The following is a 27,408-nucleotide window of genomic DNA, read 5'->3' as shown; positions in this document are numbered from 1 at the left end:
TTGATGAGAAGCCTCCAATGAGACTACAGCAAGTAAAAAAGTGCAGCTCTAATAAGGAAAAGATGACTACAACTGCGACTTTTTCATGTGCTGACTGTTGAACTCCATACTCATCATGCTTTCGGCATTCTAAGTTTGTTTCAAATTTAAGTATTTGAAGCTACAGTGGAAGCTGTTCTTTCCTTGCCTCTAAAAACATTATTATTAACATATAAATGATGTTTTTCTGTGGGATAAAACTAGGGCAACTTTGCCAGAATCATTCCATTTGTATCTAATCTGTATGTTGTTAACTCTTAAAAAAATTGGAAGTATAATATATTGGTAAGATTTGTATATTCAAATGTTATCTATTATATCTTGGGAAATAGTACTTATTTTGTACAAATTGTGAGTTAGTGGGATTAAAAAATTAAATAAAAGTTTTGATTTTTCTCAGTATTTATTTAACCACTTTTGGGTTAACATACAAAAACTATTTTTTTTTTTAACTTGATTGGTTGGTTTTTGGGTCACAACCCGAGGCGCTCAGGGGTTGCTTCTGGCTCTGCACTCAGAAATTGCCCGTGGCAGGCTGGGAGCCCATATGAGATGCCAGGAATCAAAAGAGGTCCCTCCCAGGTTGGCCACATGCGAGGCAAATACCCTACCTCTGTGCTATCTCTTCGGAACCTGTATTCTGTTTTTAATTTATTTCCCTTCCCACCAGTATCAAGATGAAAATTATTTAACTCAGTGAGTCATAAGTGTGTGTGTGCTTTGCATATAGGAGTTCCTGTGTTTAATCTCTGAGTATAGTTATGGGGGGTCAGGGGAAAATATAGAAATGAAAGCTCTATTCACATACTAATGCTTCCAGATTTCCTTAAGTTTTTCCTAAATCTTTATAATGTTTTAATTACCTTTTTCCTCACTCCTCAACCCAATATCACCCAACCATGTGTGCAGAATAGTATTATATGAGTTAAACAGTTGGAGGTATTACTCTATCAGTTCTGCAAAAAGACCTTGAGATGATATCTTGATGATTGAGAGGAACTAAGAATAAAGGTACTTAGCATATGAGTGGTTTTGTGTGTAACTGTTGATAGAGGATATTTAAAAATAATCCAAGGGCCCGGAGAGATAGCACAGTTGCGTTTGCCTTGCAAGCAGCCAATCCAGGACCAAAGGTGGTTGGTTCAAATCCCGGTGTCCCATAAGGTCCCCCATGCCTGCCAGGAGCTATTTCTGAGCAGATAGCCAGGAGTCACACCTGAGCACCGCCGGGTGTGGCCCAAAAACAAACAAAAAAATAATCCAGTAACTTCCCTTCCACTCCTAAGGGACACAGAAGATTCCAAGTGCTGAGTAACTGCTCTTAAATTAGACAACCTGCTAAAGGGCCAAACTGTGCAGTGGGAAGAGTATTTGTCTTGCACGTAGCTGACCGGGTTCTATTCCTAACATCCTCTACGGTCCCCCAAGCCTGCCAGGAGTAATTTCTGAGTGCAGAGCCAGTAGTAACCCCTGACCACTGCCAGGTATGACCCTAAACCTAAAAAGAACCTACCAGGACTTTGCTGACATCTTAAAGAACTTGTGAACTTACTGTCAGAAGTGACTCACCTAGAAGTGCCGCCAAGTCCAATGGCCCCTAGGAAGCAGAAGTGGGGAGCAGAAAAGAGATGAGACTACTTTTAATACTAATTCCCTAAATTGAAATTAATTTACTCATGAGTGGCTCAGGTAACTTTCTACACTTGCTAGAATGGAACTGGATAAAAATTGAAGTCTGATTGCCAACCTTAACTAAGAAGTCTGACTTTTCATGAGGTATAGTACAAATGAAATGTGTTGGTTATATCATTGATAGAATTCTTGGCCAAAAGACTTACCTTTATCATAAATAATCAATCCTGATTATGCTGTCTCAGCATAAGTAAACTTGCATTCTTTGGGGGTGACAGTTATTCAGACATATTCACGTATAAAAGTGCATCTATATTTTACCATATGTAAGCATGAGTTCAGAGTTAAAGTACAGAGAGTAGGGCATTTGGGTTGCATATATTAAACCTGAGTTTCATTCGTGGCACCCCTTGGGTCCCCTGAGCATTAACAGGATTGAAGGATTATATTGAGTTATAGTTCTAAATTAGAAGGAAGTATTTTGTGTGTGTGTGTGTTTTTTTTTTTTTTTTTTTTTTTGGTTTTTGGGCCACACCCAGTAACGCTCAGGGGTTACTCCTGGCTATGTGCTCAGAAGTTGCTCCTGGCTTGGGGGACCATATGGGACACCGGGGGATCGAACCGCGGTCCCTCCTACGTTAGCGCTTGCAAGGCAGACACCTTACCTCTAGCGCCACCTTCCCGGCCCCAGTGTTTTTTAATGATTCGGAGAGTAGTATAGACGCCAAGTAAACTCAACAACCAAAACAACACAGAAGGCTTAGCCAGCAGTGAACTCTCAATGACTTTAAAACCCAATGTAGGGGCTGGAGAAATAGCATGGAGGTAAGGTGTTTGCCTTGCATGCAGAAGGATGGTGGCTTGAATCCTGGCATCCCATATGGTCCCCCAAGCCTGCCATGTTACTAAACTATGTTTTGATAATCACATTTGCCATTTTGTTGTAACAAACAATATCAAACAAATTATTTTGTACCTGCCAAGGGGACAGGCCAGGGGTGGGTTGGAAACTGAGGGAAGGCGGAGGAAAGGAATATCACACTGCTGATGAAACTGATGTTAGTTTTTTTAGGGCCCAGAGAGAGCACAGCAGTAGGGTGTTTTGCCTTGCATGTGGCCAATCCAGGACTGATGGTGGTTTGATTCCTTCCATCCCATATGGTCCCCAAGCCTGCCAGGAGCAATTTCTGAGAACAGAGCCAGGAGTAACTCCTGAATGCCACCGGGTGTGGCCCAAAACCCAAAATAAAATAGTTTTTTAAAGTAACAAAACAAAAAAGTAAATAATTGAGGGATTTTTAGTATTGATTAGAGCTAGCAAGTACATTGTTATGAGATTTTATATATTGCATAATTTATACTTTATAAAATGTATATTATATAATTCCTATATGTATATTTACATATATAATCTAAATAATGTTTGATTTGGGGGGGGGTTGTTTTGGTTTTTGGGTGATACCCGGCAGTGCTCAGGGGTTACTCCTGGCTCTATGCTCAGAAATGGCTCCTGGCAGGCTCGGGGGACCATATGGGATGCGGGGATTGGAACCACCATCCTTGTGCATGCAAGGCAAATGCCCTACCTCCATGCTATCTCTCTGGCCCCAGTGTTTGATTTTTGGACATGGTACGAGGTGTGGGCCACATTCAGTGGTGCTGAGGGGCTACTCTTAGCACTATGTAGGGATCATTCCTAACAGAGCTGGTGACAACATGCGCTGGAGTCAAACTAGAGTTGGTTACATGCAAAGTAAGTACTCTGCATTAACTCGGGCTTCACATTATTTATTATGTTACAAAAATGAATCTATACATGTTATACATGTATACACATGTTATGAGTTATATGCTCACGTTATATGCACATGAGTCATCAGTCTTTACCCTAAATTGGTATGGCATGTCAGGCTTCACCCTTCCCAGTATGGCTTCCTCTTTTACATATCAAAAACCTACCTGGGTGGAAAAAACTTCTAGATACTCTTGGCTGTCTCTCTCTCTATCTGTCTCTTCCTCTCTTTCTCTCCCCACCCCCTGCCCCATTTGTATTCCTTCTTGCAGTGGCCCTGTTCCAGACTCCTTGCCCTTTTTCTCAAGAATGAACTTGAGGATTTATCCACACTTTCACACACATGATACATGGTTCTTTTTTTAAGTATTTGGGATGTAATTAAACAGTAAAATCATTTGCTGTTTATGTTTGATGCCCTGGGTTTGCTATGGAGCAAAAAAAAAAAAAAAAAGCAAAAAAAAAAAAAAAAAACTCCTTTAAATAGATTAGATCCTAACATTCTTCTCAAACCCTCCCATAGATAAGGAAAAGCCAGAGTCCATAAAAGGACTTCCTAAAATATTTCCAATCCCTTTGATTATGCTTAACATGATTGCATCTAAGGACTGTTTGTAGGTATTTGAAATTTAAGGGATTGTTTGGGGGCAGTGCTCAGGCTTATTCTTGGCACTGGGTAGGCTTGATGGTCCATGGGGGATACTGAGGATTGAACCCCAGTTGACTGTGTGCAATACAAAATGCTTTACCTGAGGCTGGCGAGGTGGCGGCTAGAGGTAAGTTATCTGCCTTGCAAGCGCTAGCCAAGGAAAGATCGAGACCGGGACCACAGTTCAATCCCCCAGCGTCCCAGATGGTCCCCCCAAGCCAGGGGTAATTTCTGAGCACTTAGCCAGGAGTAACCCCTGAGCATCAAATGGGTGTGGCCCGAAAAAACAAAAACAAAAACAAAAAAATAAAAAATAAAAATGTCTGGTGGATATCAAAGGATAAATGATTTCCACTACAAAAGTTTTACCAAGATTACTATATACAGAACTCAAGAGTTTGAAATTGGGGAAACCCTGTTTCTGCCATGACAGTTAATAAAAGTGATGACCCCAATATATCAGCAAGATTTATAGCAATGAGGAGAGTTATAAAAGAGGGTTTCAGAGACTGCCTAAGTTTTCCTCCGTGTTACAGAATTCACACAGCTTAAGGCTGTAGAAAACAAAAGGTCAGAACTCTCAACACCCTTCTTTCCGACAAAACCCAGATTAAATCTTACCTCTTTATAGTTTTCTTTGTTATATTTTCACTGCTGAGAATTGCTTTTTTAATTCTATTCTAGACTGAGAGTCACAAATGTTTTCTTCCCAGGACTAATCCCATGAAGTGTAATGTTGAGAGACCCAAGGCTCGTATGTGCACGCTATGCACATACCAGGCCTGGGCTTGATTCCTAGCACTGCATGGTCTCGGATCACTACTGAGTAGAACCACAAACACAACCAAAAAACTCGGAGAACGGTGGGAATCTAGCTCATGTAAATAACAATGTAGCACACTTGTAGCATGTTCGTGGTTCTCGGTTGACACATGTTTTCATACCGACAACCAGCCCGCCATCTGTTTCCTCCTCCATCACTAGGTGTGATATAAGACTGGGGTTTGCCTTACATGCAGAAGGATAGTGGTTCGAATCCCGGCATCCCATATGGTCCCCGGAGCCTGCCAGGAGCGATTTCTGAGCATAGTGCCAGGAGTAATCCCTGAATGTTGCTGGGTGTGACTTCCCCTTATAAATTAATTAAACTTATTTTTAGATGTAAAAATGATATAAGAATTACAGTAAGTTTAAAAAAGGAAGCCCCCCCACCCCGGATTTATGGAGGTTTTATGAGGTCTAGCATTCCCTGGAAAATAACCCACAAGGATGGGGGTGGGGAACATGGTGGTTCTGATAATATTTGTTACTGGAGTCAATAGTTCTTAAATCTCCATAATGGATCTATAAGGTGTTTTGTTTTGGTTCAATTTTTGGTTTTGGGGCCATATCCAGCAGTACTCAGGGGTTACTCCTGGCTTTGTGCTCAGAAATTGCTCCTGGCAGTCTCAGGGGACCATATAGGATGCTGGGGATCAAACTCGGTTCTGTCCCAGGTTGGCTGCGTGCAAGACAAACGCCTTGCTACTGTAGCCCTTGGCTCTATAAGCTTTAATATGTGGTAAAATTATCTTTTTCTCTACATGTTTGAAAGTTCCTGTAATATAACACTTGAAAAAGCAAAGGGGAAGGACTGATCATTATATTGTAATAAATGCAAAACTGAAATAACAAGATGATTTTCCCTCTTGAACTTTGGTTCCAGCTAAAGGCACTGGGCCAAATTCAGACTTCAGGCCAGTTCTCTCTAAATTTAGCAGAAAAATAAAAGCACTCCAGTTGTGTGGGCAACACCCAAGTAGCCAGCTGTGCTTTTGACTGAATCTTTGCCTAAGGGTCAACATTTAGCTTCCTTTTAGAAAGAAAGGAACCAAGACCTTGGCCTTTATCAACCTAATTCAAAACCACTAAGTCAAGCCTTTATCTTCTCTACTATTCTAGACTTAGAAGCTTAAGAATTACCCTGGGGGCTTGTTGGAAGCACAGATTTCTTGCTTTCTTTTCTTTTTTTTTTTTATTTTTTTGTTTTTTTGTTTTTTTTGGGTGGTCACACCTGGTGGTGCTCAGGGGTTACTCCTGGCTCTGAGCTCAGAAATTGCTCCTGGCAAGCATGGGGGACTGTATGGGATGCCTGGATTCGAACCACCATCTGTCCTGGATTGGCTGCATGCAAGTCAAACACCCACCCCAAGAAACAAAGATTTCTGGGTCCTGCCCTGAAGGACCTGCTTCAGGAGCTATGCAAAGCACTTCAAAAGCACATGACAAAAGGGCTGCCATTATTTTTTGTAAATGATATTTTACTTTAGGTCTGGCTCCTCTGAGTGATTTATGAAAATTATAGCCACATCTTTTATCACATCATGTCTCCAACATTTGCCATATGTGGGTACTTCCTTCTGCATCCATTAATTTATCACTTCCATGAATGTCTTTGGCTCTTGTTTCACTTCAAACCCTTTCCTTCACCAGTTTTTCACCCCCTCCCCCAAATTATTTTTTTGTTTGGGACACATTCAGCAATTCTCAGCACTTACTTCAAGCTTTGCAATCAGAAATCACTGGGTGTGTGTGTGGTGGGGGACACAGTGATAGAACAGCGGGAGGGTGTTTGACTTGCACGCAACCCACCCAAAAGAGAACCAGGTTGGATCCCCAGCATCCCATGTGGTCTCCTGAGCCAGGAAGGAAGGAAGGAAGGAAGGAAGGAAGGAAGGAAGGAAGGAAGGAAGGAAGGAAGGAAGGAAGGAAGGAAGGAAGGAAGGAAGGAAGGAAGGAGGGAGGGAGGGAGGGAGGGAGGGAGGGAGGAAAGGAGAAAGAAAAGAAGGAGGAAGAAAGGAAGGAGGGAAGGAAGGTGGGAGGGAGGGGAGGAAGGAATGAAGGAGGAAGGAAGGTGGGAGGGAGGGGAGGAAGGAATGAAGGAGGAAGGAAGGAGGGAGGAAAAGAAGAAGGAAGGAAGGAAGGAAGGAAGGAAGGAAGGAAGGAAGGAAGGAAGGGAGGGAGGGAGGGAGGGACGGAGAAAGAAAGAAAAGAAAAAGAAAGAAAGAAAGAAAGAAAGAAAGAAAGAAAGAAAGAAAGAAAGAAAGAAAGAAGGAAGGAAGGAAGGAAGGAAGGAAGGAAGGAAGGAAGGAAGGAAGGAAGGAAGGAAGGAAGGAAGGAAGGAAGGAAGGAAGGAAGGAAGGAAGGAAGGAAAGAGGGAGGGAGGAAGAGAAAGAAAAAAAAACAACCCCCATTGGTAGCTGAAGTTTGAATCTCTTGTTTTCATTGGTGTTGACACTGGTTTGTATACTGAGCTATCCCACTCCTTGATGGCACCAATGTACCCAAATCCCCTTGAACCCTGTCCTGTTTCTTCCTAGCAGTCTCTTTCCCTTCTCCTCAAGTCTTTTTTTGTAGGGAAACTTCCCAAAAGGAGTTAAGGCGCATGCCTAAGAAGCGGCCAACCCCCTTTGGACCCAAGCATCACATGATTCCCCCAATGCATCACTGGGAGCGGACCTGAGCACGGAGGCAGGAGTAGCCCCAAGCACCGCCGGTGTAGCCCCAGCCCAGCTTAGTTCCTAAATTAAAAATCTCGCCTCCAGGACACAACAGGATGAAAGTGACTAAATAATCTAAACGACAGATATAAGAGGAAGGGAGGAGGGAAGGAGGAGGAAGGAGGAGGAGGAGAACTTTTTATTGGGCCGCAGGAAATTGCAGGAGACATTTGCTTATAAAAGGAGAAATCGAGGTAGGAACCCCTGAGGATAAAAAAAAAAAAGAAAGTAAATTTGCAGAATCCTTGAGGTCTTGGGCTCTGGCTTGCCCCCCTGATTTGTTCCTGGAAAATGGCATGTTCAAATAACGAGAGCAGCGAGAAGGTAAGTTGCAGTTGGAATGAATAAATGAATTTTCTTAACAGTCTCACTTTTCCAGAGTTTTCCTAGAGCTCACTGGAATGTCCTCTTTGCCAGTGGAAGTTTGTTTCCTTCTCTCTCTCTCTCTCTCTCTCTCTCTCTCTCTCTCTCTCTCTCTCTCTCTCTCTCTCTCTCTCTCTCTCTCTCTCTCTCTCTCTCTCTCTCTCTCTCTCTCTCTCTCTCTCAGTCTCTCTCTCTCTTTTCAGGTAGACTGGTTTTGGATAGACTGGGGGAGATTAAAATACAGAAAGAACTATTCCAAAGTTAAGAGTGAGACCAAACCTGTCGTAACTGATTAACATAAAAGCAAGAAAGAAAATAGAGGTATGATAAGAAGTGTGCGAGTCAGCCTGTATAAAGGTCAGAAAAGGATGTTATCAGAACATTTATTTCATCCATCAATAAGAAGGAACTTACATCCATTGGCCATGATTGTAAGTTTGGCATTTCATAGCCCTGTATTGCGTGTGAAGTTAAATGGAAGCAAATTTTTGCATAGTTATTTACAGGAATCTCCAGGAGATAGAATTAGCCAATATTATGTAGATTAAAGGGCCGACCTTCCAGCTGCTTTGAGCTTTAGTTATCTCAAGTAAAATTTAAAAATGTCTCCAAAGGTAATGTTTTTCGAAGTGGACAGCAGAAGTCTGTGGGAGCACTGTGAAAAAGTGGTATACAAATGCAAAATTCCTATAAAGGGTAGGAACTTGAGAGCTATAGGAAGTCCTTGAAGAGTTTGGAGGGGGGAAGGGTTTAGCAGTCTCATTCTGTCTGGAAAGAGTCTTTACAATGGGGCTGGGAAGACTTATATTCAGCTTTATCTTTTTTTTTTTTTAATTTAGAAACTTAATGTAATACCTGTTTCCCGACAGCAGATATTTTTTAATTCCCACGACTTCGTTTTCTATGTTATAGTGGGAAAACAAATAGATGGCTACAAGTAACATGATTGTATTAACATTCGATGTTACACAGATTACACAATCTGTGTAATCACAGTAGATCATTTACCTAAAATAAAAACCGAGCAAATTAAACAAGCATGCTTTTTTTGGGTTTTGTTTAGAGTAAAATAAATGCATTTGCTGATCCCAATTCTTGGGATTCAATCAAACCTGTGTACCTCAAACTCAGAACTGGTAAAAGAGAAGCAGGTTGAAAAATTTGTAAGTGATATGCTATTGAAAAATTTGAAATTAAATTTTTGAGTTGCCTCTCCTTTTTTTTATTTTTCATTTTTCCACTGCTGGCGATCTCCCCAAAGACCTCCTAGTTGCAAAGCCTGTACTTTACCTTGAGTGCATCCCCTGTCCTTGGGCTATTGACTTTTAAAGCAGGCAAGAATTATCTGAGCACAAAGGAGTCATAATGGATTCTGAGATAACAGATTATTGTGTCTGTCAGTGAGAGTGTATGATAGCTTTAATTGAAAATTAGGTGATAAAAGACAGAAAGGCGGGAACAAATTCCATAGAGTTAGTAGATAAATTAAAGTATTTGGTATTTAATATGTGGAGGGAAAAGCCATAAGGATTGGGGTTCCCGGAAACCCTAACCTTGAGTTTTCTTTCTCTGTTTTGCCTGTTTTCTAATTGTCTTATGGGGAAAAAAATGGTATGAGTGAACCACCATTTGTGAGCCATCAAATGCAAAGAATTTTTTTTTAGTATTTGAAAGCGTTCACTTTGGTTGTCCAACATTGAGTATTCATGATTGATCCTTTTCCCCTTTCCAGAACATTATTGAAGAGGAATTATATGACGAGGATATAATTCTCACATTGGTTCCAGTAGAAGACAAAGCTAATGAGGAACATCAAGCATTTACAAATGAAGAACAGAGTGTTTCTTCAACTGCAGAAGAAAATCCTAGGAAAGGCAGGAAAGGTATGAGGGCAGGATTTGTTCAAGTGGCTGCTTTTCCAGTTCTGAGAAGCACAAGAATGTTAGATTTTTTTTTTTGCTTTCCCAATCCTCTGACTGTATAACTCAAGTTAAATTTCACCTTAATTATTTGTGCTAAAGATTTCCCAAAGTGCCAATCCTTTTTTTTTTTTTTTTTTTTTGGTTTTTGGGCCACCCCCAGTAGTGCCAGGGGTTACTCCTGACTGAGCTCAGAAATCGCTTCTGGCAGGCACAGAGGACCATGTAGGATGCTGAGATTCGAACCTGAATTGGCTGCTTGCAAGGCAAATGCCCTACCCTACCACTGTGCTGTCTCTCCGATACCCCCCCCCCCCCAATCCCTTTTACTCCCTAAGCACCTTTTGAACCTCACCTTCAGGTCAAAATAAACATGTGGATTGTTTTGGATAGTGCCTGATAATAAAGGATAGTTTAAATAGCCAATCCACAAAATTCAGTCTTGTACAAAAAAAACAAACAAACGAGATTAATGAGGCTAACATATACTTACATGGCTCTGAAAAAGGCTAATTTCCCCCAGATTTGATGAGATGTAACTATGTAACTGACTAACTGACATATAACAACTTTTTTTTGTTGTTTTTTGTTTTTTTTTGTTTGTTTATTTGTTTTGGGGCCGCACAGGGTGATGCTCAGGAGTTACTCCTCGCTTTTGTGCTCAGAAATTGCTCCTGGCTTGGAAGACCATATGGGACACTGGGGGATTGAACCGCAGTCTGTCCTAGGTCAGCAGCTTGCAAAGCAAATGCTCTACCGCTGTGCCACTGCTCCAGCCCCTAACAATATTGTTTTTATTTTATTTTATTTTATTTTATTTTATTTTATTTTATTTTATTTTATTATTTTATTTATTTATTTATTTATTTTGGTTTTCTGGGCCATACCTGGTGATGGTGACGCTCAGGGGTTACTCCTGGCTGTGTGCTCAGAAATTGCTCCTGGCTTAGGGGACCATATGGGATGCTGGTTGGGGGGGGTGTTGAACTGCGGTCCATTCTAGGTTCACTTGCACAAGGCAGATGTCTTACACCCTGCGCCACTGCTCCAGCCCCACAACATTGATTTTAAAGGTGTACAATGTGATAATATTTTTTATATTTATATATTTTAAAAATGGGCTGCACAATAAGGTTAACACATGCAGAATTCTCTCACAGTCCTTTGAGCTGTCTCTGTTTCATTCTCCCCTCCAGAATTTTTTTTTTTTTTTGGTTTTTGGTTTTTGGGCCACACCCGGCGGTGCTCAGGGGTTACTCCTGGCTGTCTGCTCAGAAATAGCTCCTGGCAGGCACGGGGGGACCATATGGGACACTGGGATTTGAACCAACCACCTTTGGTTCTGGATCGGCTGCTTGCAAGGCAAACGCCTGCTGTGCTATCTCTCCGGGGAGATGTTTTGTTTTTGAGCCACACCTTGCTTTGCTCAGGGCTTCCTTCCTGCTTTCCACTCTTAAGATTACCCCCAGCAGTGATTTATTTATTTATTGGTTTGGGGGCATACCCGGAAGCACTCTGGGGTTACTCCTGGATCTGTGCTCAGAAATTGCTCCTGGCAGGCTTGGGAGACCATATGGGATGTTGGGAATCGAATCGGAGTCAGTCCCAGGTTGGCAGCATGTAAGGCAAACACCCTACTGCTGTGCTAATTCTGGCCCCAGGTGCTTTATTATTAGTCAAGACACTGTGCTAGGGGGCCGGAGAGATAGCATGGAGGTAAGGCATTTGCCTTTCATGCAGAAGGTCATTGGTTCTCGAATCTCGGCATCCCATATGGTCCCCCATGCCTGCCAGGAGCAATTTCTGAGCATGAAGCCAGGAGTAACCCCTGAGCACTGCCGGGGGGTGACCCAAAAAATCACCCCCCCCCCCAAAAAAAAAAGACACTGTGCTATATATGTTAGATTCCCCCGAACTCAATCATTTAATCACCAGATGTCCTATTTGTTTCAACTTATTTGAGGGTTCTTTGAGCCACATTTAGCACAGTCATAGCCAACAAACAGTTCTGCATTCTACTCTGTGGTCACTCTTAGCAGAACTTGGGGGCCAAATGGTGGCAGTGGTCCTCAAACTATGGCCCGCGGGCCACATATTGTATTTGTACCTGTTTTATTTCTTCATTGCAAAATAAGATATATGCAGTGTGCATAAGAATTCGTTCAAGGGGCCCGGAGAGATAGCACAGCGGCGTTTGCCTTGGCACTTGCCTTGCAAGCAGCCGATCCAGGACCAAAGGTGGTTGGTTCGAATCCCTGTGTCCCATATGGTCCCCCGTGCCTGCCAGGAGCTATTTCTGAGCAGACAGCCAGGAGTAACCCCTGAGCACCGCCGGGTGTGGCCCAAAAACAAAAAACAAACAAACAAACAAACAAAGAATTTGTTCATAAGTTTTGTTTTTACTATAGTCAGACCCTCCAATGGTCTGAGGGACAGTGAACTGGACCCCTGTTTAAAAAGTTTGAGAGGGGCCGGGCGGTGGCGCTAGAGGTAAGGTGCCTGCCTTGCCTGCGCTAGCCTTGGACAGACCGCGGTTCGATCCCCGGTGTCCCATATGGTCCCCCAAGCCAGGAGCAACTTCTGAGCGCATAGCCAGGAGTAACCCCTGAGCGTTACCGGGTGTGGCCCAAAAACCAAAAAAAAAAAAAAAAGTTTGAGGACCCCTGGTAGGGGATCAAATTGGGGCTTTCTACATACAAAGCATATATATTAGCCCTTTGAGCTATGTCACAGATCCTGGTGCTTAGGGCCTACTTACTACTGGCTCTGCATTTAGAAATAACTCCTGACAGGCTCGGGGGACCATAGGGGATATCAGGGATCGAACCCGCGTTGGCTACAGAGAAAAGCAAACACCATGCCCACTCAATCTATAAACGCTCTAGCCTAAGACTTGATTTTGAGTCTATTTTATTTATTTATTATTTTGTTTTTTTTCGGCCACACCTGGTGACACCCAGGGGCCACTCCTGGCTATGCACTCAAAAATCACTCGTGGCTTGGGGGACCATATGGAACGCCGGGATATCGAACCGCGTTCTGTCCTAAGCTAGCACGCACACTCCTGTGCCACCACTCTGGCCCCAATTATTTTATTTGTAATATAAGAAAAGTGTTTTCTTTTTTTAGGGTTGTTTTGGATTTTTGGAGGGGACCACACTCGTTGACACTCAGGGGTTACTCCTGGCTATATGCTCAGAAATCGCTCCTGGCTCGGGGACCATATGGGACACAGGTGGATGGAATTGTGGTCAGTCCTAGGTCAGCACGTGCAAGGCGAATGCCCTACCACTTGCACCACAGCTCCAGCCCCAGGAAAATCTTTCCAATGTATATGTATAGATTGATTTGAAAAGTAAGTAATACTTTCATAAAGTCATAAAGAACGGACCTATATCGAACTTTACTATTTTGATTCCTTTTTTCCTTGCTCTGTTCATCTTTAAACAAACAAGACAAAACTTCCCATATCCTTCCTTTGCCGACCATTTTGCCTCCAATTGATCAAGTGCATCGGGACACTTTGCGGAACTGGTGCCAACAACTTGGCATAAGTACTGATGGCCAGGTGAGTGCGCTGGAGGGACTTTGTGCTTGGAGGAGGTATGAGAAATGGCATCTGACTGACTTTGTTTCCCTTAATTTTCTATTAGAAAATGGAAGTTTATGAGAGGATCCTAAAATACGCTTATTGGGGAAGTAACCAGGTGAGTACAAAGTTGAATCCTTACCATGAATTAATCTTCATCTGCAGCTTCTATTTTTTTAAACTTTATTGATTTCTGGGCCACAGTGGTGCTCAGGGGTTACTCCTGGCTCCGTGCTCAGAAATTGTCCCTGGCAGGCTGGGGGACCATATGGGATGCCAGGAATCAAACTGAGTTCCTCTCAGGTTGGCCACATGTGAGGCAAACGCCCTACCGCTGTGCTCCATATTTTCTTTTTTTTTTTTTTTGTTTTTTGGGCCACACCCGGTGGTGCTCAGGTGTTACTCTTGGCTGTCTGCTCAGAAATAGCTCCTGGCAGGCACGGGGACCATATGGGACACTGGGATTCGAACCAACCACCTTTGGTCCTGAATCGGCTGCTTGCAAGGCAAATGCCGGTGTGCTATATCTCCGGGCCCTTGCCCCATATTTTCAATTTTTCACATGTATAGTAGAACTATTTTGTGACTAAAATCTTTTCCTGTCACTTCTTTTTTTTTTTTTTTTTTTTTTTTTGCGTTTTTTTTTTTTTTTTGGGTCATACCCAGCGGTGCTCAGGGTTTATTCCTGGCTCCATGCTCAGAAATTGTTCCTGGCAGGCATGGGGGACCATATGGGACGCCGGGATTCGAACCGATGACCTTCTGCATGAAAGGCAAACGCCTTACCTCCATGCTATCTCTCCAGCCCCTTTTCCTGTCACTTCTAATTGATTTGCATCTTCTAGGGCTCAGAGAAAGCTCAAAGAATTAAACATTTTACCAGGTGTGGCCTATATCCCACCTACCCTCTTTCCCCATTAAAATGAAACGAACTGGACCCATTTTACTTTTTTTTTTTTTATAGCCATGCTAGTGGTGCTCAGGGGTTCTTCCAGTTCAGTAGATTGCTCTTTGAAGGTGTTCCATGCAGAGCTTAGAAAAGTGTGCAGTAACAGGGATCAAACTTGGGCTCCCTGGATTCACATATGTATATTCTGCCTTTGAGCACTCTATGCAGTTCAAGTTGCTTTTATTTAAGTTCTAGCTTTCAGTCAAGACAATGAGAAAATAGGGTTAAAAATTTGGGTTTTTTTTGTTTGTTTGTTTGTTTTTTGTTTTGGGGCCACACCTGATGACACTGAGGCGTTACTCCTGACTATGTGCTCAGAAATTGCTCCTGGTTTGGGGGACCATATGAGACGCCAGGGGATTGAACTGCGATCTGTCCTAGGTTAGCACGAGCAAGGCAAACTCCCTATCATTTGTGCCACCATTCCAGCCCAAACATTTTGTTTTTATTTTGTCTTTTTTTATTTCTCTTTTGGCCACTTGTGACAGTGCTCAGGGTTACTCCTGGCTCTGCATATAGGAATCACTCCTGATGGATTCAGGAGCCCAAATGCTGGGGATCAAACATAGGTTGGCTGTGTACAAGGCAAGTGTCTTGCCCACTGTACTATTTCTCTGGCTCTGGATCATTCTTTGAAACTTTATTTTTTTTAATGTATTTTATTTTATTTTAAATTTATTTGGAGACTGGAGCGAAAGCACAGCGGGTAATCTTGCATACAGCCAACCTGGGCTCGATCCCCAGCATCCCATATGGTCCACTGAGCCTGCCAGGAGTTATTTCTGAGAGCAGAGCCAGGTGTAAACCCTAAGCACCACTGTGTGTGCACCCCTCCAAATAAACAAAATATTTATTTTAAAATTTAGATTTAAAATTTTAAAATTAGGGACTGGAGAGGTGACGCAAGCGGTAGGACATTTGCCTTGCATGCGCTAACCTAGGACGAACTGTGGTTCGAGCCTCCAGTGTCCCATATGGTCCCCCAAGCCAGGAGTAATTTCTGATCATCACCATCACTGGGTGTGGCCCAAAAACCAAAATAAATAAATAAATAAATAAAATTAGGTATTTTTTTCTTTCAATTATTGGGCCCTACCCGGTGATACTCAGTGCTTACTCCTGTCCTCCTAGGAATTATTCCTAGTAATTGGGATGCCATATAAGATATCAGAGATTGAATTCAGATCGGCCACATAAGATAAGCAACCTACCTCCTGTACTATTGCTCTGGGCTGGACTAAACTTTTGTTTTTGTTTTTGTTTTTGTTTTTGGGTCATATCCAGCAGCGCTCAGGGGTTACTTCTGGCTCTGCACTCAGAAATCTCTCCTGGAAGGCTTGGGGGACTATATGGGATGCCAGGGATTGAACTTGGGTCCATCCTAGGTCAGTCACATGCAAAGCGAACACACCCTACCACCATGGTACCACTCCAGTTCCTGGGCTAAACTTTTAAGGTCTATCTTAGCCATGTTATACCTTCTGACCATCAGAAGCAACACCTGCTTTGATCACATGCAGTCTTTTTTTTTTTTTTTTTGGTTTTTGGGCCAAACCCGGTAACGCTCAGGGGTTACTCCTGGCTATGCGCTCAGAAGTTGCTCCTGGCTTGGGGGAACATATGGGACGCCGGGGGATCGAACCACGGTCCTTCCAAGGCTAGCGCAGGCAAGGCAGGCACCTTACCTCTAGCGCCACCACCCGGCCCCGATCACATGCAGTCTTAACAATTATAATTTTCTGGGGCAGGTGAGGAAGCTCAGAGGGCCGGAGTATATACATGTCATACAGGCCTGGAGTCCAGTCCTTAGCCCACCTGGCTTCCTATGCACCTTTAGACCTGGTGTCCCCAGCTATACTGGGACTAGTAGCATTGCATCATCGGTCTTGATTTTTTTTGCTAGAAGCATTATGTCCTCCCACCCCTCCAGAACCACTAGAGAGGACCACTGCACAAGAAAATTGCTCCCATGGTTTTGAAGTAGCCAATATTCCTAAATTCTCCTCCCTACACTAAGAACACATGGGTCATTGTATAAAACAAAAGGACAAAATTGACATAAAATAACAACATTGATAAAATTTGAGGGGACAGTCACATTTTATTGAATGCTCACCTGAGTCTCATTGGCAGGTTATTCCAAAAACATCAAAGGAGGCCCGATTGCACCCACGTTCAAGTAAATGCAAGACAGACCCCAAGAAAGTAGGACTTAATAAAAGCCAGAAGATGAGCGAGAGAAAGGGGCAGATGAATATAGTTGAAGTCGTAACTTCTGCTCAGGAAGCCATGTTAGCAGCTTGGGCAAGACTTGCTTCAAGAACTGTTCAGCCGAAATCTGTAAATTCACAGCGGATTCCTTCTTCTGTTGAGACTTTTCTCCCTCAAGCCTCCGGTAAGATCAACCATTATTTATTTATTTATTTATTTTGGTTTTGTGGCCATACGCAGCAGTGCTCGGGGGCTACTCCTGGCTCTGCACTCAGAAATCGCTCCTAGCAGGCTCAGGGGACCAGTCATATGGGATTCCAGAAATTGAACCCAGGTCAGTCCTGGATCGGCTGCATCCAAGGCAAATGCCCTACCGCTGTGCTATCTCTCTAGCTCCTAAGATCAGCCTTTAAAGAAGAGTACTATTTCAGAGAAGTTACTTTTTTTTTTGGGGGGGGGGTGTCACAACTGGAGGTGCTCATGGCTTACTCCTGGCCTCGAAGCTCTGCATACAGGAATCATTCCAGGTGGCCTTGGGGGACCATATAGGATGACAGGAGTTGAAACTGGGTCAACTGTGCAAAGTAAATGCTCTACCCATTATACTGTTGCCCTGGCCCACAAACAATTTTGTTTGTTTTTGGGCCACACCCAGCAGTGCTCAGGAGTTACTCCCAGCTTACCGCTGTAAATTCACTCCTGGCAGGCTTGGGAAACCATATGGATTGCTGAAGATCAAACTTTGGTCAGCTGTGTGTAAAACAAACGCCCTACCTGTTTGTTGTGCTATCGATCTGGCCCTAAGAACAATTTTTTTTTTTTTTTTGGTCTTTGGGCCACACTCAGTGGTGCTCAGGGGTTACTCCTGGCTGTCTGCTCAGAAATAGCTCATGGCAGGCATGGGGGACCATATGGGACACTGGGATTGGAACCAACCACCTTTGGTCCTGGATCGGCTGCTTGCAAGGCAAACGCCGCTGTGCTATCTCTCTGGGCCCCAGAACAAATATTTTTATATGGTCCCCTGAGCACTGCCAGGTGTGATCCATAAAACAGACCAAAAAAAAATTCCAAATAGTACATTTAAATCGCTACATGAAATTCAATACACAAAACACATTCCCAAAATTAACATTTTAGTCTTTTATGCTATATATATAGTTTTTGTTTGGTTTTGGGCCACTCCCGGTGATGCTCAGGAACTACTACTGGCTCTGTGCTCAGAAATTGCTCCTGGCTTGGGGGACCATATGGAATCCCGGGGTATCAAACTGCGGTCCGTCCTAGGCTAGAGTATGCAAGGCAGATGCCCGACCACTTGCGCCACTGCTCCGGCACTGCTATATATATTTTTTGGTCTACATTTTTTTTATACTTTGTTGACTGTTAATTCATCAACAACAACACATTTACCTGGCAGGGCAGATACCATGGTCACAATGGTGGTTTCTCCAGGGCAAGGCTCATTCATTACACTCCAGATGTGCTGATCCCTGCAGTTGACCCAAAGGTGGTAAACTCAACTGCAATATTTGTGGTAGTGGGGGACTGCGTTTGCACTCTCCCTTGAAAAAAAAATGAAAAATATTCATCAACAATAAGAGAAAACAAAATCCCAAGTGCTGGCTTAATGAGATTTGTCCTGGGCCACCACTATAACCTTCTCTTTATGCTTCTATTTCTCTTCCAGGTGTCAGGTGGTGCGTGGTCCATGGCAGACCTCTCTCAGCAGACACAAAGGGTTGGGTGCGCCTACAGTTCCATGGAGGTCAGACTTGGGTACCTGCCACTTCCAGGAGGATGATTTCTCTCTTCCTGTTACCAGCTTGTACTTTCTCATCCCCTGACCTGGAAGATAATATGTTATGCCCTGAATGTGCTTCAAGGTAATCCTCTTTTTTTTTTTTTTTGGTTTTTGGGTCACACCCGGCAGCGCTCAGGGGTTACTCCTGGCTCTATGCTCAGAAATCGCTCCTGGGAGGCACAAGGGGACCATATGAGATGCCGGGATTCGAACCACCGTCCTTCTGCATGAAAGGCAAAATGCCTTACCTTCATGCTATCTCTCCGGCCCTGGTAATCCTCTCTTATTTAAGTTTCATACGTATTTTTCTAAACATGACTCACAGAAGATATCTAGATTGGTTTTTGTCTAACTCTAGTAGGTTTCTGAATACTTTATTAAGTGAAAACAGAAATTAGATATACTGGAATTGATTGGGAGGGGTACCACAACTGGCAGTGATCAGGGGCTACTCCTGGCTCTGCACTTAGAAATCGCTCCTGGCTGACTTAAGGGTCCATATGGGATGCAGGGGATCGAACCCAGGTCTGTCCCGGGTCAGCTGTGTGCTATCGCTCCAACCCCTAAGGAATTGATTTTTTTGTTTGTTTGTGGTTCTACTAAGTGATGTTCAGGGGTTATTCCTTACTCAGTGCTTGTGGAATGTACCCAGCATGGCTCAGGACCATACACTGGGTATTAAATCTAGTCTTCTAGTGTACAAATCCTTTGAGTTCTTCCCAGTTTCCTCATTTTTGTTGTTTGAGCCATACCCAGTGATGCTTAGGGGTCACTCCTGGCTCTGTGCTCAGGGATTACTTTTGGCATACTCAGGGGACTATGTAAAGTTCTGGAGAGTGAATCTGGTTTGGCCATATAAAATGCAAATTGCCAACATGCTGTACTATCGTCTGGACCTCTCCCTCAAGGTTTTTGTTTGTTTGTTTATTTGTTTTTTTGGGGGTCACACCCAGCAGTGCTCAGGAGTCACTCCTGGCTCTATGCTCAGAAATCACCCCTGGCAAGCACAGGGGACCACATGGGATGCCAGGATTCAAGCCACCATACTTCTGCATGAAAGGCAAATGCCTTACCTCCATGCTATCTCTCCGGTCCCTCCTTCAAGGTTTTTAATGGAAGGGGCAATGGTTTAAATATAGTTTTCTGGTATAAGGCAATTTGACATCTATTTTTACATATACCACATTATCAGGATCACAGAAGTCTAGTTTCTGTTTCACTTGTGCATTTGACTCCTCTTAACTCCTAACTCTGCTTTTTTTTGTTTGTTTGTTTGTTTTGTTTTGTTTTTTTCGGGCCACACCCATTTGATGCTCAGGGGTTATTCCTGGCTAAGCGCTCAGAAATTGCCCCTGGCTTGGGTGGGGGGGACCATATGGGACGCCGGGGGTTCGCACCACGGTTGCGATCTTTCCTTGACTAGCACTTGCAAGGCAGATACCTTACCTCAAGCGCCATCTTGCGGCCCCCTAACTCTGCTTTTAACTTTTTTGTTTTTGTTTTTGGGCCACATCAAAAACTCCTGGATCTGCACTGAGAAATTGCTCCTGGCAGGCTCGGGGAACCATATGGTATGCTGGGGATCAAACCCAGGTCCATCCTGGGCAAGCCACATGCAAGGCAAACACCTTACAGCTGTCCTATCACTCTGGTCCCTACATTTTTTGTTTGTTTCTTTTTGTTTTTGGGTCACACCCGACAATGTTCAGGGGTTACTCCTGGCTCTATGCTCAGAAATTGCTCCTGGCAGGCTCAAGGGACCATATGGGATGTTGGAATTCGAATCACCAAACTTCTGCATGCAAGGCATGCTATCTTTCCTGTCCCCCCCCCAGGACGCTCAGGAACTACTACTGGCTCTGTGCTCAGGCCACACCCAGTGACACTCAGGAGTTACTCCTGGCTATGGAGCCAGAAATCACTGCTTGCTTGGAGATACCAGGATCGAACCACGGTCCATCCTGTATCAGTGCTTGCAAGGCAAATGCCCTACTCTGCTTTTCACTTTCATTCTGTTTATCACTATTGTTCTTATCAAGGCATTTGTTTTGTTCTTTTTTTTTTTTTTTTTTTGTGGTTTTTGGGTCACACCCGGCAGTGCTCAGGGGTTACTTCTGGCTCTAGGCTCAGAAATTGCTCCTGGCAGGCACGGGGGTGGGGGTGGGGTGGGGGGGCGCATATGGGACGTAGGGATTCGAACCGATGACCTCCTGCATGAAAGGCAAATGCCTTACCTCCATGCTATCTCTCTGGCCCTTGTTTTGTTCTTTTTATTTTGCAATTAAAACCACACTTTATTAACAGTTAAGTATTAGTGGATTGTTTTGTTCTTAAAACAGGAAATTGTACTATAACTGACAATATCTACATATGATTTATTTCACTAAGCATGATATTTTCTGAATTCATTGTGACATCTAAAATAAGACTTTATCTTTTTGGGGGGTTTCTGATTTCAGGTCTCATGCATGCCAGCATACACTTTTCCACTGAGTCACATCTCTGTGATCTCATCTTTTAACAATGTATACCTGAGTATTAATATATATGTATGTCACTTGATCTGTTTTCACTCATTCAACTGTCAATGAACACCTTGGTTGTTTTCATATCTTAATATTGAGGTAATCATATTATAACATAGAGGTGCATATGTTTGGCACAGCACCACCTGTAATGATCTCTGATCACAGAGCCAGGGATAAGCCCTGAGCACTGTTGATGTGGCCCCAAAATAAGAATGGGGGGAGGGCTAGAGAGATAGATAGCACAGCAGTAAGGTTTTTGCCTTGCATGTAGCTGATCCAGTACAGAGAGTGGTTCGAATTCTGGCATCCCATATGGTCTCCTGAGCCTGCCAGGATCGATTTCTGACTGCAGAGCCAGGAGTAACCCCTGAGCGCCACCTGGTGTGACCCAAATCCACTAGTAAAAAAAAAGGGGGAGGAGGGAGGGAGGGAAGAAAAGAGAGAGATTTTAAAGATACATGGGTAGAACTTAAATTGCTTAGGTAAACTTCAGTACTAACAAAAGAACTAACCAGCTCAAAAGTAATTTCAACATTTTGTCAAATAAACCATGTGAGACTTAGCTATAAATTAGCTGAAGATAATTAAGCTTACATTGATAAATAAGGGACAGTATAAAGATGAACAGTTGTGATATAGAGTCAAAATGTTGACCATAAGGATAATCTTATTCCATCGTTGACCTACTAAAGTTTAATGTCCCACTGCCCTTAAGTGATATGGCGAACCCTCAACGGCAGATTCTTTATTGATCATTTTCAATTGTTTAGTAGGGAGTGGTCTGACTTATTTTAGTAATTTTTCAAAATTCTTTTCTAACTATAGGAATAAGAAGCTGATGAAAAGATTAATGGCACCCAAAAGGAAGAAATGTTCGTTGAAGACACCAACACCATTCCATTTGGGATTGGGCAATGAATAACTAGTGGAGAAATCACCTCTATTTTCTTTTTTGTTTTTTGTTTGTTTGTTTTTGATTTTTGAGCCACACCCAGTACTTCTGGCAATGTGCTCAGAAATCGCACCTGGCTTGGGGGACCATATGGGACATGGGGATCTAACCGCAGGCTGTCCTAGGGTTGCGCGTGCAAGGCAGAAGCCCTACCGTTTGCACCACCGCTCTGGCCCCTACCTCTACTTTTCACTTGCATTCCAAAGGTTGTACTACTGTTTTCTATTTGTCCTTGTTACAGATGTAAATGTCTGGGCCTATAACTGAGGCTATCAAAAGTGAGTTCTTCTGCCACTTAAAATATTTAGTGATGTGATATAGAGGATACTTTTTTTCAGTTCATACAGTATTTTGGGGAGGCTTGACAGGGTAGGGTGCTTCCTTGAACACAGCTGGCTCTGGTTTAATCCCTGAGGAAGTGAGCCCTGAGTGCAGAAACACGAGTAAGCTCAGCATTGCTGGATGTATCCCCAGCATAGAACAAAAAAAAAATTCATTTTGGGGGGCCGGAGAGATAGCATGGAGGTAAGGTGTTTGCCTTTTATGCAAGAGGTCATCAGTTCAAATCCCTGCGTTCCATATGGTCCCCCGTGCCTGCCAGGAGCAATTTCTGAGCCTGGAGCCAGGAATAACCCCTGAGCACTGCCGGGTGTGACCCAAAAACCACAAAGAAAAAAATCATTATGGGGGCTGGAATGGTAGCACAGCAGTAGGGCATTTGCCTTGCACATGGCCAAACTGGGACGCACCTGGGTTCTATTCCCCACATCCCACATGGTCCCCTGAGCCTGCCAGAAGTGATTTCTGAGCACAGGGCCTGGAACCCCTGAGTGCCAGCCAGGTGTGGCCCAAAAACCTAAATAAATAAATGTTTAAAAAAGACGTTTTCATTTTTAACAGGATAGGGTTTTCAGAAAAATTGAAGGAAAATTCTCACCTACTCCCACCTCTACTATTTTTTCTACTGTCAGTTGTTTGAATCATCACAATGATTCAAGATCTATAGTTTCTATTTCCAGACATTGTCCATTCTATGGGTTTTGACAGTGTCTCATGACATAATTCAACCATTACAGAATCACATAAAGGAATTTCACGGCTTTCAAAACCTACCTTCCTTTGTTTCAACTCCCCTTAACTTCTGACAAGCACTGATCTTTTTTGTTTTGTTTTGGGGCCACACCCAATGGTGCTCAGGGGTCTCTTCTGTCTCTGCTTAGAAGTTGCTCCTGGCAGGCTCTGGGGACCTTATGTGATGCTGGGGGTCAAACCCGGGTTCGTCCCAGGTCAGCCACGTACAGGGCAAACTCCCTACCACTGTGCTATCACTCTGGCACCACATTGATGTTATTGACGTTGACATATAGTTGGAATTATACATAGCACGCAACCTTTTCTGATTGGTTTTTCTCACTCACTTTCATTGTCTTCTGTCTTTATGGTTGGATAACTTAGCATTGACTACTATTCCAGTGTCTAAATAAACACACTTTTGATTGCCCTATGGAAGTTGAGCTTGGTTGTTTATGAGTCTTAGTAAATATGAATAAGCACACTACAAGTATTTTTATCTGGATGTTTACATGATTGTATATTTCTAATTTATTTGAATATACAACAAAGGGGCTCATTTTTTGATCTTACAGACTTCTTTTTAGTAAGAAATTTCCAAATTATTTTTTATTATAATTTTTATTTTGATCATAGTGGTTTACATGATGACAATAATATTTTAGTTAAATATTTACATAACATCAGGGGGGGGATTACCATCACCAAATTGTCTTCCCTTCACCTCCGTTTTTGTCCTATCTCCCATATCCACTTCCCTCACCCCCAGGGCTGCTAGAATATGTGGTTCCCTATGTACCTATCCTACCACATAGTAGTCTTGCATCTGATTGGTCTAGGTGTCTCCCTAATTTCCCCCTCTAACTGGGAGGCAGGCCTAGTTAGTTAAGTTTGCGTGGTTTGGTCTGAAGAAGAGAAAAGCAGTAAACTGGGGTAAAAGTCTAATACTCCAAAAGTGGGCAGAGTCCTTCTAGAGGCTCTCATCATCGATCAAACTATTTTTTTAATGGGTGCTAAACAGCATTTAATAAAATATAAAACTATAAAAATCAATGAAATCAAATGCCCAAAACTTTTGGTAGCTAATATCACTGCGACTGATAAAAATACCCAGATCTTTCTAAACAATTGTTAACTCAGATACCTAAGGTGCATGTTCCATCAGAACAACTGTTTGCCATTTGTTTTCTTTTTTTTTTTTTTTTTTTTTTGGTTTTTGGGCCACACCCTGTGACGCTCAGGGGTTACTCCTGGCTATGCGCTCAGAAGTTGCTCCTGGCTACTTGGGGGACCATATGGGACGCCGGGGGATCGAACCGAGGTCCGTCCTAGGCTAGCGCAGGCAAGGCAGGCACCTTACCTCCAGCGCCACCGCCCGGCCCCCATGCCATTTGTTTTCTAATTAAAAACATATTTTTTTCCATAATGGCTTACATATCTTTCACAGTAGTATTTTAGATACATATTAACATTGAGTCAAGGGAATACCCATCACCAACTATGTCTACCCCCATTTCAGTTTCCTTTCTACAACCCATATACCCCACCATCACCCCCGGGGCTGCTAGAGTAGGTGGACCCCTCTTTGTCTGGCTTACTATTAGTCATCTCATATCTGTTTGGTCCTGGAACCCTCGTTTCCCCTTCTATTTAAGAGGCAGAGCTAGAAAAATCGAGGTATGTGGTTTTGTTTGAAGGCAAAAAAGCAATAGAATGGGGTACAAAATAAGAGGAAAAAAAAAAAAGTCAAAAGTCAAATACCCTGAAAATGGGCTGAGTCTCTCTCTAGAGACTTCCAACCTCAGTTTGAGAGAGGATGTGAAAAAGGTAATTAAAACACCACAACAATACAGAAAAAAAATTATCAAATTAAATAACCGGTGAGCACTACAGCAATAAAGATAGGCACCACACAATAGTCTCAGTTCTGAAATAAACTCATGCTCGAATGCAAAAAGAAAAAGACAAGACAAAATAAAATAATATTGGAGACATCAACCGTAATCTCCACACCAAAATGAGACGTCAAAAGAATCAATCGATAAATAAACATGTGGAAAAATGATTGTTTTGTGCTTTTTTTTCCCTTCGTTTCTTTATCCCCCTGCATAGGCACAGTAACTATTGGGTTTATTGTAGAGGGCCAAACTATTTTCTTAAATGAAAAAAAATCTTTAGGAAATATGGTTTAATAATAGGGGTTGGAGAGATAGCATGGAGGTAAGGCATTTACCTTGTATGCAGAAGGTCGGTGGTTCGAATTCTGGCATCCCATATGGTCCCCAAGCCTGCTTGGAGCGATTTCAGAGCGTAGAGCCAGGAGTAACCCCTGAGCACTGCTGGGTGTGACCCAAAAACCAAAGAAAAAAATAATAGGGTTTCATGCATAAAATGTTAACTTACTACTAGATTGTTTCCCCACCAACCGAGCCCTGTCCACCACCCAGATAAATTCAGTTCTGTAGACTAGTTCTCAGGGTCTATTAGTTTTGGCTTTTTGGTTTTGTTTCTGTGCCACACTCAACAACGCTCAGGGATTACTCCTGTCAGTGTTCAAGGGATGGTATGGGATTTCAGGAATAGAGCCTAGATTGAACCAGGATCAGCTGTGTACAAGGCAGGTGCTTACCTACTGTGTTCTGTCCAGTTCCTATTTTGGTCACTTCCTATTTATTGCCTTATTAAGTCTAACTGTATAATATTCTCTCTCTCTCTCCTCTCTCTCCTCTCTCTCTCTCTCTCTCTCTCTCTCTCTCTCTCTCTCTCTCTCTCTCTCTCTCCCTCTCCCTCTCTCTCTCTCTTTCCCTCTCCCTCTCCCTCTCCCTCTCTCTCGGTTTTTGGGCCACTGCTGGTGAACGCAGAGCCAGGAGTAACTCCCGAGCGTCACTGAGCACGTATATATTTGTGCAATTTAATCGCCAATTAAAATATTTAATTTATCTGTTTAATGAGATTTTTGCTCCTGAACCTCAGAGCACAGTGTCTGCACATCAGGGCTGTAAGACATTACTTTCATTTTCACACAGGCTTGCAAGCTATCATCTGTGAGGCTTGATCGATGTTTTATTTTGTTTGTTTGTTTGTTTTGGGGGGGTCACACTCCAAATTGTGCAGTTCAGATCTTGGAATGCAGCATCAGTCCCAGTGTTGGTACCCACCAGACAATAGCAGTAGGCATGCAGCAGTGAGGACAGAAGCTTCCATTGAGGTAGCGGATGTGGTAGGACATCTAAGTGGACTCCTTTTGGTCTGGCACATACTCGTATGTGGGTGTGTGTGTTTTGGGTCACACCTGGCCGTGCTCAGGGGTTACTCCTACCTCTGCACTCAGAAATCACTCTTGGCAGTCACAAGTGACCATATAGGATGCCGGGATTCTAACCACCTTCAGTCCTGGATCAGCTGCTTGCAAGGCAAATGCCCAACCATTAAGCTACCTTTCTGGCCGTGGCACACTCTTTTTGGTGAAAATTTCTCTTGATACCACTGGGCGGCAACTATAAGCTAATAGCTGTACATGCAAACAGGTGTGTGTTTGTGTGTGTTGACTGAGTGAGTAGCATGCCTTTTGTTACTTCTAAATCTGGCTATAGAGAGTGAGGATTTTGACCACCTCCAGTCATATCGTCATCACTTACACACCTTCTAATGACCAAAGAAACAGAAACATGTCCTTCAGGGGAGTCCAATCCTTCAATTCTAATCAAAGTTTATATTTTTTGTTTTGATGGCTGGTGGTGCTAAGGGGACTATGTAGTATTAGCTAGAACCAGGGCCACTCCTGGCGGGGCCAGAGAGATAGCAGAGCAGTAGAGCATTTGCCTTGCACGCAGCCAACCCAGGAAAGACGGGGTTCAAATCCCAGCATCCTATATAGTCCTCCGAACCAGCCAGGAGCTATTTCTGAGTGCAAAGCCAGAAGTAATCCCTGAGCATAGCCAGGTGTGACCCAAAAACAAACAAATTGCACCTGGCTTGAGGGACCATATGGGTCGCCAGGGATCGAATCCAGGTTCATCCTGGGTGAGCCACATACAAAGCAAATGCCCTACTGCTGTGCTATCGCTCTGGCCCCTTTTCTGGGAATTTTTTTTATAAAATATCACTAACTTCCTTCTTGGATGACTCATTTTATTTTGATAAGTTTTTTTTTTTTTTTTTGGTTTTTGGGCCACACCCGGCAGTGCTCAGGGGTCACTCCTGGCTGTCTGCTCAGAAATAGCTCCTAGCAGGCACGGGGGACCATATGGGACACCGAGATTCGAACCAACCACCTTTGGTCCTGGATTGGCTGCTTGCAAGGCAAACACCGCTGTGCTATCTCTCCGGGCCCTATTTTGATAATTTTTATCTTGAATTTGTATAAAGCAT

The 27,408-nt window shown here is 43.2% G+C and overlaps 1 protein-coding gene and 1 non-coding gene across 2 annotated transcripts; both read left to right on the top strand.

Annotated features, from left to right (window-relative positions):
• The first annotated feature begins 7,942 nt into the window (after positions 1-7,942).
• Positions 7,943-21,936, top strand: DPPA2 (developmental pluripotency associated 2). Its single transcript, XM_049785606.1, has 7 exons — positions 7,943-7,975; positions 9,747-9,897; positions 13,389-13,501; positions 13,587-13,640; positions 16,605-16,866; positions 18,373-18,568; positions 21,840-21,936. Exons 1-7 carry the CDS (start codon positions 7,943-7,945, stop codon positions 21,934-21,936), a joined length of 906 nt encoding a protein of 301 aa, XP_049641563.1.
• Positions 18,088-18,251, top strand: LOC126026404 (U1 spliceosomal RNA). Its single transcript, XR_007501690.1, has one exon. It is a non-coding gene; the product is annotated as a U1 spliceosomal RNA (small nuclear RNA).
• Positions 21,937-27,408: the final 5,472 nt, after the last annotated feature.

Source organism: Suncus etruscus, chromosome 13 (assembly GCF_024139225.1).
Source record: "Suncus etruscus isolate mSunEtr1 chromosome 13, mSunEtr1.pri.cur, whole genome shotgun sequence".
NCBI lineage: Eukaryota > Metazoa > Chordata > Mammalia > Eulipotyphla > Soricidae > Suncus > Suncus etruscus.
The sequence above is the reverse complement of the archived record's forward strand: the minus strand, read 5'-3'. Positions and strand labels throughout refer to the sequence as shown.

What these genes read in the sequence shown, in the direction of transcription:
- DPPA2 (XM_049785606.1), top strand. Translation starts at nt 7,943, where the DNA reads ATGGCATGTTCAAATAACGAGAGCAGCGAGAAG. An exon ending in GCATAAGTACTGATGGCCAG is followed by an intron (nt 13,502 to 13,586) that starts GTGAGTGCGCTG and finishes ATTTTCTATTAG; the next exon opens with AAAATGGAAGTTTATGAGAG. An exon ending in TGCCCTGAATGTGCTTCAAG is followed by an intron (nt 18,569 to 21,839) that starts GTAATCCTCTTT and finishes TTCTAACTATAG; the next exon opens with GAATAAGAAGCTGATGAAAA.